We start from the raw sequence: 12,497 nt of genomic DNA, 5'->3' as shown, positions 1-12,497 counted from the left end.
CATGATGCAAACGAAGAGCAATCACGTTCCTAAGAAAGCTGCTTTTTCCCCCACCCCTCGTTCCCAACTGAAAAACCCAGACCATTTGATGAACTATTTATTATTATAGTTTCACTTTACATATCTCTCCTCTTTTGCTGTCTGAACATTTTTTTTTTTACACAGCATTTATATCTAAAAATGTGGTAAAACGCGTCCTCGACTCACATTAGGTAGTTTTCGTAACCTTGGAAAGTGTAGGTGGCCACCGTGTCCAGCAACCAAGCGCGAGTCACAACTGTGGCCTGTTTTGCGAGACCTGTCGGTGAATAACAATAGAACACAATCACAATCATACAGCTACCATCTACTTTGTAAATAATCGCCAGTTTCTTTTTTTTTTATATATACTGGATTGAACTGGATTATTTGTTGCTCCCTGCCTCCCCGCCCCTCTCAGTCTGACATTTGCTCTGGGCCATTTCCTCGCTGCCCGAGTTCTTTCGCACCCGGCTCTGCCCGCTGAAACCGTCTTGAAAGAACGTCTGCCACCTCGTCTGTCAGACTCGGTGAGAGTTTCACACTAAACGGGAACACTGATTGAGTGTGAGAGTTTTTTTGGGGTCGCAACGACGGAAAACGAACACAATTGCGGCGGCTCTAAAGTTCAACCTTGGAATATGTTACATCACCGCAAGAGGAGGATAACTAGATACACTCCGAAAATATTTTGCGGGTTCAGTATGAAACTTACCGCTGTACGAACATGGCTCTGATCCAGGCTGAACGATGACCAGCTGGTTGGACTTCTGTGGGAGCAAAACGAGAGTTGAAACAAATCATCGATATATATAACCATGTGGGCTTTTCTGACACATTAGGAAAGGGTCACAAAAAGAGTCAACACCAAATCCATGTTGCCAGCGGTAGTTTTTTGGCGAGGGCAGTTCTCACCCGTTTACTGTGGAGGTCTTTGACCACCGTGGCGCCGCACAGCTGCACCATCCACTCCATTTGCGCTGGGAGACGAACAAACACAAAACATTAAAACATTGAAATGCAAATTGCAGGCAAGCAAAGCTGCGCCGTAATTGTGTCTGAGGCTACGAGATGGGCCACCGTGATGTGCTGTGTGCCAACGAGGCGCCGGTCCTCATTCCGTTTTTTTCTCCTTTGGCATTTCAACATAGCAGTGGCATGTATTAGCATTTACGTGAGCAACAGACAGTAACAAGTTGTCTCTGTATTCGATTGTTGTTACAAGCTAAAAAGCGGGTGAAAAAAAAAAAACAGCATGGACAAAATCATATTAAAGTTTTAAGTCAGCGTGAGTCAATTACGATTTTGCAAACAGCACTGCAAAAGCAGCATGGCGCTAATGTTTTGTTGTTTGAGGCAGAGCTACTCAAACCTTTTGGGATCTTGAGATGAGTTTTTGCATACTCTGTTTACCTGTGGTCATATTTGTAAAAGGTCCTTGAAGGCAGATTTCATAGCCCTTCATGAGAAGCTGTGGAGACAAAAAAAAAAATTCAGTATCTTAAACCTTACTTGACAACAAATAAGCGCCAACATGGCCGCCTTTGGCATGCAAAATGAAAAACGACTGCTCAACAACGATGGCGAGCACTTTGTTACGTTCAGGGTCAGCTCGCTTGGCTGGAACTAGTCAAATGCAAAATGGCTTCCTTGAGCCGTGGCGGCCGTATAAGTCATACGGCGTGACGTCGGAGGTATGTGTATGGTGCGGAAAAGCGCGTGGAGAAAAATCACGTCTTCTCCCGCTTAGCTGCATTTATAATGATCACCAGCCAGAGGTGCTTTGTGTGATGAAAAGTCTCACTGGTGGAGATTTTTAATTTAGACAACACTAATGTCCTTGGGGACATATTGGGAGTGCCAGGTGATCTGCAGAGCACGTTCACTCCAACAAATGCTTGACGGGAACTCTGTTAGTTGGCTGGATGATTCCGTATGAAAGGCACTGACTCGGAGCCCAAAATGGTTACCTGATTCAATTGTGAGTTTTGTTACCACAAAAGTTGTGCGCTCACATTGTCGTCACCGGTGGTCCGAGCTCTGTTAGGGCCGAGGTGCTCGGCGCCGTTCACCACGTCGCCTCGGACTTCAAATAAACTCTGTTAGGGGGGACAACAATGTGTGGGTGAAAACATTCCAAGCACTATTCTCTGACGGGCCGACGGGTACAAGTCGGAAAAACACTTATTTGGTTTTATAATGAGCGCAGCCGGGTTATTACACCGGATGCCGGGAATGCGAAAGCAAATGGCTGACAAATAATGCATGAGGAGTATCGCGGGAAACGGCGTGGAAAGCCTCGTCGGGCGGCCTTGACTCGACACGGAAATGGGGGGCCAAGCGTACCTCGTCCAAGAGTTTCTTTTGCTTGAGGCATTCGGCGATCCCTGCGAGGAGCAAATGAGAAGTTCACTTGTTTTGGCGTGCCTCGCAGGTTAAATTTGTCACAGGGCCGTGCGGGACGCCGCCATATGAATCACGACAAACAGCGAGAGAGGCATAAAAAAATAAAATAAAGCCATTACTTACACTGGAAGCTCACCACCCACTTCCTCCCTGCAATGCCAAGGAAGTACTTGAGAGTACGCTCGCATACTAGTTGATCATCTGGTGGACAAAAATGCAGGGAGACAAATTGATTTTATGAGAGTATTTACAACATTTTATGACATAACACTTGTTGTATCATTGATTGGTATGCTTTTGGATTTGCTACGGCGCTCAAAGGGAAAAGATTCGTCAAGCGTGGCAGTGAACATCGAGAACAGATCCGGCATTGTTATTACTCATCAATGAAGAATATTTATGTCTTTGGCAGGCCTTAAAGCTTAAAACCAGCACGGATCGGAAGGGCAAGCGCTCCTCGTTACTCGGTTGCCGAGGAAACGACCGCCTGCTAAAAGGCCTTGTTGAAAAGTGCCGCTTTGGAAACAGAGAATTAAAAATAATCTATCAGGAAGGGTAATTAACAACGAGCAAGAGAATGAGGTCGGGGGGCTTATCTCTGAGAGACTCGTGTTAAGGAGCCGTGCAAAACAGCAAAGTGCTGTTGCAGAATGAAAATGTTCTTTCCTCCCCCAAACTCGAAAGCTTGCTTGGATTGCTCTGGTAAAGCAAGTTATTAAATCAATCCAAAGGACCAGCCAAATACCAAGCGCGGTTTGCGGGTACCATATACTAAATTCCAGACTACTCATAAAAAGTTAATTGGTGAAATTCCAAACTGAAGCTAAAATGCGCTATAACCCACCAAGGGTTTAATGGTTGCATTGTTGCCCTGACGTGTCCGGGCCTACCTGTGCACATGACGACGTGCGTCACTTCCGCCGTCACCTGGGAAACCACACCAGCGCCCACCTTCCTGGCAAACCTCCGCATCGCCACCTGCAAAACGGACAGGCATGACAGGCGCACGCTGCCCGTCCCTCGGCACCCACTTTGGCCATTAAGCTGGATAATTGCCGTCTCGACCGATGATCACGCACCTGCTCGGCGGGCCCCAAACCAGACGGCACCAGCACCATTTTAGCCATTCTCTCAGGAGTCTTGTTCTCCTTGTTGCTGGAGGATGGATTTGAATCAGCCATGCTTTCGCCAGCCGCTCCTGAGCGTGGCGAAGGTGGCGGCGCTAAGCAGGAAAATGGAAAAATTCAGTGAGTCATAATAATGAGCACCGGGATGTAAGATGGCGCAACATCCTTACACATCTGGACGGCGGACTGAAGCAGCCGTTCTCTTATGGGCTCCTCTGCACCTTCTGCGAGGTCTTTCCTGCAAAATAATAATGCATAAGAATAATGACGTTATTGTAGAGAATAATAACCGACTCGCGGGACACTTGGAGTCTGCTGCTCAACAAAGCACGACATGGTATGAATGCAATATGAAAAATATTTTGTTCAAGGCGAGCTGGACGCGCTGCAATGTTTCATATCCCGAAAGGGCCCGCCTGACTAACCTGTCTGGATCACCGCTTGCGTCCGGGTCACGTGGACCCGATTTCCGCACGTCTGAGCCTGATGAATACCACAAAAATAAATAAAACATGATCTAAGAAGAACAAGTCTACCACTGAAATCTCGAAGCGGTGCGATCAGCTTACACGCAGGCGAACTGGCCTCCTTCTCCTGGAGCACCTCGGTCACCAGCGCCATCAACTTCTCCAGCCTCACCAGCTCGTTCTTCATCTCCACCTTTTGCTGAGCAAAGGGAGGAAAATGAGACATTACAATGGATTGAACGAGAGTTAGTGGTGAAGAAAGAAAAGCTCAGAATGCAACTCGTGCGAGTGTCAATCGGCGAGGGCGGAAGCGCGTGACAAATGTCAGAAAATTTCCCGGGTGCTTTTTTTGTTGTTGCTCATGCTTTACTTTGTCAGTAGAGTGGAGGGATAGATAAGTAAAAGTGTGTTTTAGGCAATATAGTGAGATATGAAGGAAAAATTTAGTGAGGCGTGACAGTGAGCAGATAAAAGGGCGAATGCAGGATGATGGATGAGGAGAACAAGCATCATCTCCTCTGCGGCCCATGTAAATAAAATGCAATTTAAAACTTGCTGAGAGGGATTTTTTGCCCCCCCAAACAAAGCAAAGTCATCAGTCATTCTGGAAATGACAGTTGTATTAAAGACAAGGAGTATGCTGCCCTCTGCTGGATATTACGATAATGCACATAGAGAAAGTTGACAGACACTGTTAATACATTAAAATAAGGAATGTAAATCTTTTTACCTGTGTGACAAGAACCTCGCTTCCGAACTGCGACAACTCGGCAGGCACGCTTGCATCGTTTGCTGGCAGGTCGGCTACAAAGAGGTCATAAAAATGAAAATAACATTCACAAATATGGGGAAAATTATATGTTAATGATCCATTTGTGTATATTAGAGATTTGTTTTCATTAAAAAAATAATAGATTAAGGAATGATTAAAATAATGGTTAGTGAGCTTCTCTCTAAAATTGAACTGATCGAAACACTGACTCCACACAAACACTGCATCTTACACTTATTTGGAGAGTCAAACAAGTCAACGGAGGCTTGGCTGGCGGTAACGCCGTCTGGACTCTGGCAGCGCACTTCGATGTCATCAGCCTCACGTTGGTTAGCTTGAGTGGCGTCCTGATCAGCGTCGTCCTGAGGGTGGCGGGTGGCCTCTTGTAATATTTGCGTCAAAGTGGGCACCTCCTCATCGCAGCTGCTCAGTGACTCCCATGAGTGCTGCAGCCTTTGGGCCCTCCTTCGTGTGTTGCGGATGGGGTTGCTCCGGACGGACGACTGGGTTCCGTGAACCGGCTGGTCTAAGAGGCCGTCCGGAGTCAAGGAGCAGTCGGCATTTAAGAGAGGCTGGGATGTCCTTGCTGAACCTTTTCCGACGGCGGCAGGGTCCTCAGCCAGGTTCCCGGGGTCCTCCTTTGGGGCGGATTCAAACGAACTCTCTGGAAACTCCTGGCGCTTATGAAAATGGAGTCCAGAATCCACGACTTGAGGTATGAAGGACGGGAGAGGGCTTTCCGTTTCATGAGATGGCACTTTTTGCTGACTGAGGGCACTGCTGACGCTACTCCCGAGAGGAACGGGAGCGGCCACCCCTTTGGCATCCATTTTCTTGGCGGGTGAATCGGTTGGGGGGATTAAATTGCTACAAATTGACATGCCAGTGATGTCCGATCTCGGTGTGGTCTGCTGTTTGGCACGCTGGGTTCTTGATCTCGTAAGGTTACGTTTCTCCGGGCTGTATGCGGGTTCTTCATCCTCGCACCGACTCTTCTTCCCACTTGATGGACCAAGGTGAAACGACCTCCTTTTGGTGGCCTTGAAGGTTCTTAGGAGTTGGGCAGTGTCCACCTCGCTGTCGTTGCAGTCCTCCGTTTCCACCTTGGCGCTCGGAATCAAAGGTGGAGCTGGATCTTCCGGAGCCGTCCCAAATAGACTTTCAGAACCTGGAACCTGAGCAGGGTCACAATCTGAATCCACTTGGTTTTCAGTAGGTGGACCCTCAACATGACTCTCCAGATGGGAGATCTCCATGTTTTCAATGCCACAGATGTCTTTGGCATATACGCAACCGTTACTTTTGCAAGAGTTTGCATCCCGAGGATCCGATGTAGCGGCATCTTCAACGTCCTCTCCTTGCGTTTGCGTCCACTGGCGAGTTGCAGCTTTTTTGGGAGACGGCTGCCGGACGTTCTGGGAAGACTTGCGAAGTCTCTTGGATCTCCTGGTGCCCGTCGTGGCTGCCGCTTCCTGGTCCTCGCTGCTCGGGTAGTTCTCGATATGAACCTGAACCGCCTCCGTCGGAAGAGAACACTTAGTGACGTCGTCTCCCTCGTGAACTCCGACAAGGACGAGGGGTTTGACAGCCCGGGTCGACTTGCCTCTCTCTGGAGGGGCTCGACGCTTGTCTTTCTTCGGAGCGTAATTTTCCGTCTCCGCTTTGGCCTGCAAATCGGAGTCGACCTGCTGCAAAGAGCTACGCAACCTCGTTGGCGTGCGTTCAGGCTGGAAGGTGTCAAAGGTTGTCATCTCAGCATTTTCTGGAAGGTTGTCCAGATCCTTCTTGTGAGATTCACAAGTTCCTGGTTCTTCTGAGACAGCCATTGTTGCAGGGTCTTCCAGATCTACAAGTTTCTCCTCAAGGCTAGTTATGTTTTTCTTCTTGGATAGCCTTTTTGTGTGCGATAGCAGTTTGCCACCGGAGCTACGTTTATCTCTTTCCTTTCGTCTGTAGGTGAACCCAAAGACTTGTTCCTCAACCGTTTTGGCAATCTGCTCCTTCTTGTCAGATGCGGCACTGTCGGAATGGTCAGAAAGGTGGGCAACCTCTGCTGGTTCCTCCAACTCAAGGCTCTTCTCGGCAGGAACCTTCAGGAGCCACTCTGCAACCCTCTTCTTACTTTTCCTCTTCCTCCTCTCAAAGATCTGAGGCTCCTCCTCTATTTGTTCTTTTGCAAAGGACTGCGTGAGAGGTTGATTTTCCAAAACAACTTGGTCCTTTTGTCTTTTCTCACCAGTAGCGAGTCCTGATGCCGGAATCGAGTCAATTGACTGTGACGTATGAACAGAGTGGCATTGAAATTGATCTTCTGTCATCAAAGGAGTGGAATCCCCGAATCCCATTACTCTTGCAAATCCATTGAGAGCTGAAGACAAAGAAATACTTCCTGAATGAGAGGACCCATACATTTCAAGCACTTTGGTCTATCATAGTGTGAGCATGTCCAACGTGTGCCTACCACCAAGCCTTTTACCTGCTATACTTGATGAATGAGAACTCGGAAGAGGCTTTACGACACCCTCCACATTGTTGGGGGTCCCATCATCGTTTTTGTCATCATTGACCCTGCTTGGAATGAAACAGCAGTCAGGCGACAAGTGACAACTCGAATCACTTACAAGACTTGCAATCACACTCACGTCGATCGCCTTCCTTCTTGGGCCAGTCCAGTGAAGTCTGAATGGAGAAAATGAAAGTTACTCAGGGCTCTCCGTTTGAATTGAGTCACCTAAAATAAGTACAGTACTTACAGTTTGTGCCAGTGTCGTGTTCATAGGCCTGGATTATGTCTTGCAGTCCTGTCACGAGTCTCTGAAAACCCGGACTCTCTTGCAAACTTCTGTGTGAAAGAAAAAGTAACATTTTGAGACAATTTTAGAAGCCATGTTTCCCTCTTAAAAAGATTCAGGACTAAACACAGACCTTTGTGTTAATAATAATTTTGTGCAAAGGAGACTAGTTCATCTAAAATGTCATTGTGAGTATGGCCAACCTTTTGGTTATCTTTTCTTTACACACTGGGCAGTTGGCTCGGTTTTGCTTGGTGTTTTCCAATAACTTCAGCATACAAAACCTACAGCGGTCAAGAAAAATCAGATGCTCTAATATAGATGAGCTCATTGAATTTTGAACTTGATGAAAAGATATATTATTAAGTTAATTAACAGTTAGTACTACAAAACCAATTTTACTGTTGTGGAAATGATATGAAATTATTCTTACTTGCAAAACTGATGGTCGCACTTGGTGGAAACAGGTTGAGTCAACAAATCCAAACTATATATGAAGGATACAAACATTAGAATACTTTGTTTTTTTTAATTACAAATGTTTGATGGAATATAAATTACCATATGGGGCACTGCAGAGTCTCCCACAGAGCAGCTATGCCTCTTTTGACTTCGCTGTCTTTGGGTGGTGCCATGAAGTCGATTTTTTTTCTTCGTTTTTTCTTTTAAAATCTAAGCGTAACAAAACGAACATTAACGACATTTTTGCAAGATGTCAGCAATATTTCAATAAACAAGAACACATTTGACCCATGTCAGTCGTCACAGGTGATTAAATAAGAGTGTGGCGATAGCTTGACAACTTTAACGATACCAAATATTGCAAATTACACCACCATGACAGTAAACGACAATAAAGAATTATAGAATATGTTGCCTTTTTATAGTTAACAGACATTTTGTGACCATTTTACCTGCTTTTTTCCACTCTTCCGCTTCCACGGACTTGGGTTTTCCCGCGAACTTCTTCGGTTATTTGTTGAATAGCGGCTTTCTGTTTGGACTCGCGCCTCCCATCTATTGGTGGGAGGATAGAACTGCAACATTTAATCGCTAAAGCAAGCAATAGTAGAAGTAAAATAATAAAAATATTATTATTGTGGGTAATGTACAGAAATGTATAATTATATGTATTCAGTAGACTAAACCGTTTACTTATAAGTCAAATGTAAACTGGTTTGGGACACTACTCGATTGCTGCTAATGTCGTCATTGCCGTCTCACTATTACCGCATTTTTTTCCTTACAAAGAACCAACGTTTGCTTTGATTGGTGAACGCCGTGGTCTCCCATCAGAATGTTATAAAATTAATACATTATAATGACTTTATTGCAGTACAAACCAAACACTCAAACTTTTCATCTACTTATATGAGTTATGTTGTTAGCTCTTTGTACTCCCTTCCTTTTGTACAACCTCACTTCCTTCAATACTACTTCAAATAAATTATTTTAAAAAGTCCATATGCACTTAATGTTAACCCACCTTTATTTCGCTTTTCCTCTTGAATCTGTATCATTCCACCAGTAGTGGACGCGCTTACTCTCGTCAGCATTTTTACGAAACGAAGAAGAAGAAGACGTAAACATCAACACGGAAGTGGAAGCGCGACCGTCACATAAATTGGTTCTATATTTATTTATTATTCCAACGGTGTGATCGTCAAAATTATTATGCGGTGTCTGCATCTAAGGAGTGTTATATGAATTTAAATAGATTCAAGGTAATCACCCATTTTTATTGATTTAACTAGCATGTAGCCATTAGCCACAAGTTAACTTTAGCACGGGTTTGGGAATAATTCAGCAACGATCCAATGCAGAAAACTCACCATTGTGACACTGATTGCAATCTTATTTTTTCATTTTTTTTGTACTTGTAGTGAGTGATGGAGGGCTCCAAGACATCGAGCACGACGATGCAGGTTAGCTTTGTTTGTCAGCGGTGCTGCCAACCTCTCAAGCTGGACACGTCCTTCAATGTACTGGACCGGGTCACCATCCACGAACTGATTGGTATGGATTAATAAACACAAATATGCAAAGCAGAGCTTTTAAGTTACAAAAATAATGCATTTGTCACTGTCTATTACAATGTGATGCTTCTGCATGACTCATTTTAGCTCCACTGGTGACTGTAACCCCAAGCAAACATGCGGAATGTGGTGACGGAGACACAACAGAGGTAAATGCACCTTTAAATGTTCTCTCCCGTCATCTTTACAATGAATTCAAATGCATTTCAGGAGACCTTTGCAGAAAATAAGCAAGATGGTGTGTCGAGGAAATACATCCCCCCTGCACGGTGAGCGTTTTAGTTTAAAATAACATTTAGAAATTTGATATAGTTTGTGTTCAATGAGTATGTAGCTAAATGTATATTTAGATATAGACTTACTATTTTGTCAGCAGGATGATGTCGACAGAGAGCGCCAACAGCTTCACGCTGATCGGAGACACTTCAGATGGAGGCACCATGGAAAACCTAAGCCGCAGACTCAAGGTGACCCCCCCCTGCAAGACAACCAAATGAAAAGATATGTGCTGATTTTCATGATGGTATTTGTGGCGGCAGGTGACGAGCGACCTGTTTGACATCATGTCCGGTCAGACGGATGTGGACCACCCGCTTTGCGAGGAATGCACAGACACGCTTTTGGACCACCTGGACACGCAGCTCAACATCACCGAGAATGAATGTCAGAATTACAAGTGAGTGGCGATGGATGACCTGAGGCCTCGCCAAAATTGGACACCTTCTGAACTTTTGTGCGGTGCGTTCAGGCAGTGCCTGGAGCTCCTGTCGCAGCTGCCAGTGGAGGATGAGGAGACACTGCTGGGCGAGCTCGAGCATCTGAAGGAGGAAGAAGCGGCGCTCGTGCAGCAGCTGGAGGCTGTGGAGGAGCAACGCGCAGCCGTAGCCCAGGAGCTGACGCAGAGCCGGGGGCAGGCCCAGCAGTTGGAGACGGAGGAGCTGCAGTCAGTAGGCATTTTGATCAGCATTTGTCCTCAGAGATGTTTTTCAAGGTGTACTTTGTGTGTCAGGTACCAGAAGGAGTACAGCGAGTTCAAACGTCAACAGCTGGAGCTGGACGACGAGCTGAAGAGCGTCGACAACCAGATGCGGTACTGCCAGATCCAACTGGATCGACTCAAGAAGACAAACGTCTTCAACGCCACCTTTCACATCTGGTGGGTCCGTCATATGAGATGTCGCATTCACAACACATGTTAACGTTTGAATGGTTTCGTCCCGTCCAGGCACAGCGGCCAGTTCGGCACCATCAACAACTTTCGTCTGGGTCGACTTCCCAGCGTGCCGGTGGAGTGGAACGAGATCAACGCGGCCTGGGGGCAGACGGTGCTGCTGCTGCACGCGCTGGCCAACAAGATGGGGCTGCGCTTTCAGAGGTCAGGCTCGACTAATAATAATCCAAAAAGTAGCCGTTACTATTATTTCTTATTGACAGCAAATTAATTGACACATTTTTAATTCAATTTTAGCCATCTGTTTTCTCTCTACTCAGGTATCGCCTGGTGCCGTATGGAAATCATTCCTACTTGGAGTCCCTTATAGACAAATCAAAGGTAATCGACAATGTAAAATGTTCCTCCCGGTTCACGCTCTTAACTTCTTTTCTCCCCAGGAACTTCCGTTGTACTGTTCGGGGGGCCTGAGGTTTTTCTGGGACAATAAGTTTGACCACGCTATGGTGGCCTTCCTGGACTGCGTACAGCAGTTCAAAGATGAGGTGGAAAAAGGCGACACTGGCTTCTGTCTTCCATACAGGTTAGATGATCATAGCTGCCATATAATAAACTAAAAACTATCACTCACTAAAGCGGTGGCATGTCTGTTGAAATAAATACAAAAGAAACTTACGCAATCTGTGTGTGGCGTCAGGATGGACGTGGAGAAGGGCAAGATTGAGGACACGGGCGGCAGCGGCGGCTCGTACTCCATCAAGACTCAATTCAACTCGGAGGAGCAGTGGACCAAGGCGCTCAAGTTCATGCTCACCAACCTCAAGTGGGGGCTGGCCTGGGTCACCTCGCAGTTCTACAACAGATAAATTAAGCCACGGAGGCGACACTTGCTGATGGAACAGTGTTGGAGAAGACCTACCTTGTGCTTTTGCCCGAGATGTTCTTTCCCCAGATTTGAATGTAAAACTTTCTTAAAGCTGTACCACTACTACTTTCATCCTTTCACTTATTTTGGTCACAAAATTCCAGGAATTTAAGTTGACACTTTTCATGGAACTTAACAGGTATTTGTGGGAGTAAATGTGACTCAAATTTGAATGTAGAAAACTGAAAGTTGGTTCATTAATCAGGAACTTAAATTTAGAAAGGGTATTATTCACAGAACTTGGTTTCAAGGAACTATGTTGAAAGTTAGGCTTTGTCTAAACAAGTGTTTTGTCGCCCTCTTGTGGCAACTAACGGGTGGTTTACTGGCAGATTGTTGCTGTTTGTTCCTACTCGTTAATATTTGACTGAAGAGTGCTTTTTGTTATTGCTTGGTTTTTTTTATTATATGAACTATATCCCCACGAGTTCAAAAATATGGAGCAATTAAAGTAATGTAATGCCAACGCATGTGGGCAAGGAGACACAATTATAAACACAATTCTACTTTCATCCAAATTTCCTGTTGATGACCATAACTTCTAAGCTCCCATGGAAATGTACTGTAAATTCTCCAACCCTTTGTAACATTTTGTACAGGTAGAACAGTTTGGTTGGTGTCATTAAAGCAGGGCTAGCCCCCCCAAAAAATTAAACCCGCATCATGCTCCTAAATTACACATAATAAACATGTTTTAGGTTGTCTGAAAACAAAGGATTTTACTAATTGTAGAGCTCATACTTTTGACTTACCATATTCTTTGGAAAAAGCTGCAAGAACATA

General features: G+C 45.4%; 2 protein-coding genes across 3 annotated transcripts; one reads left to right on the top strand and one right to left on the bottom strand.

The window, feature by feature from the left end:
• Positions 1-84: 84 nt before the first annotated feature.
• On the bottom strand, positions 85-8,768 carry LOC148382847 (uncharacterized). The gene is made up of 21 exons (XM_088360241.1): positions 8,497-8,768; positions 8,144-8,254; positions 8,016-8,069; positions 7,786-7,866; positions 7,544-7,632; positions 7,433-7,469; positions 7,267-7,358; positions 5,023-7,158; positions 4,749-4,822; positions 4,121-4,217; positions 3,977-4,034; positions 3,722-3,789; positions 3,504-3,646; positions 3,315-3,402; positions 2,548-2,625; positions 2,365-2,405; positions 2,034-2,117; positions 1,432-1,489; positions 934-998; positions 734-788; positions 85-298 (listed from the first exon to the last, which is right to left on the bottom strand). Exons 2-21 carry the CDS (start codon positions 8,215-8,217, stop codon positions 204-206), a joined length of 3,567 nt encoding a protein of 1,188 aa, XP_088216367.1. The 5' UTR covers positions 8,218-8,254; positions 8,497-8,768; the 3' UTR covers positions 85-203.
• A 356-nt stretch (positions 8,769-9,124) lies between these two features.
• Positions 9,125-12,369, top strand: becn1 (beclin 1, autophagy related). 2 transcript variants are annotated; one of them, XM_088360244.1, is made up of 12 exons: positions 9,125-9,306; positions 9,466-9,598; positions 9,706-9,767; positions 9,829-9,887; positions 9,992-10,085; positions 10,158-10,294; positions 10,367-10,561; positions 10,628-10,774; positions 10,844-10,993; positions 11,110-11,170; positions 11,230-11,372; positions 11,487-12,369. In XM_088360244.1, exons 2-12 carry the CDS (start codon positions 9,472-9,474, stop codon positions 11,653-11,655), a joined length of 1,344 nt encoding a protein of 447 aa, XP_088216370.1. In that variant the 5' UTR covers positions 9,125-9,306; positions 9,466-9,471; the 3' UTR covers positions 11,656-12,369. The 2 variants fall into 2 exon arrangements, with proteins under 2 accessions (XP_088216370.1, XP_088216371.1); XM_088360245.1 differs by having other exon boundaries at positions 9,126-9,306; positions 9,995-10,085.
• The last annotated feature ends 128 nt before the right edge of the window (positions 12,370-12,497 follow it).

This window comes from Syngnathus floridae, chromosome 18, assembly GCF_059516105.1.
Source record: "Syngnathus floridae isolate MCC-2025c chromosome 18, RoL_Sflo_1.0, whole genome shotgun sequence".
In the NCBI taxonomy this organism is placed as follows: Eukaryota; Metazoa; Chordata; class Actinopteri; order Syngnathiformes; family Syngnathidae; genus Syngnathus; species Syngnathus floridae.
The sequence above is the reverse complement of the archived record's forward strand: the minus strand, read 5'-3'. Positions and strand labels throughout refer to the sequence as shown.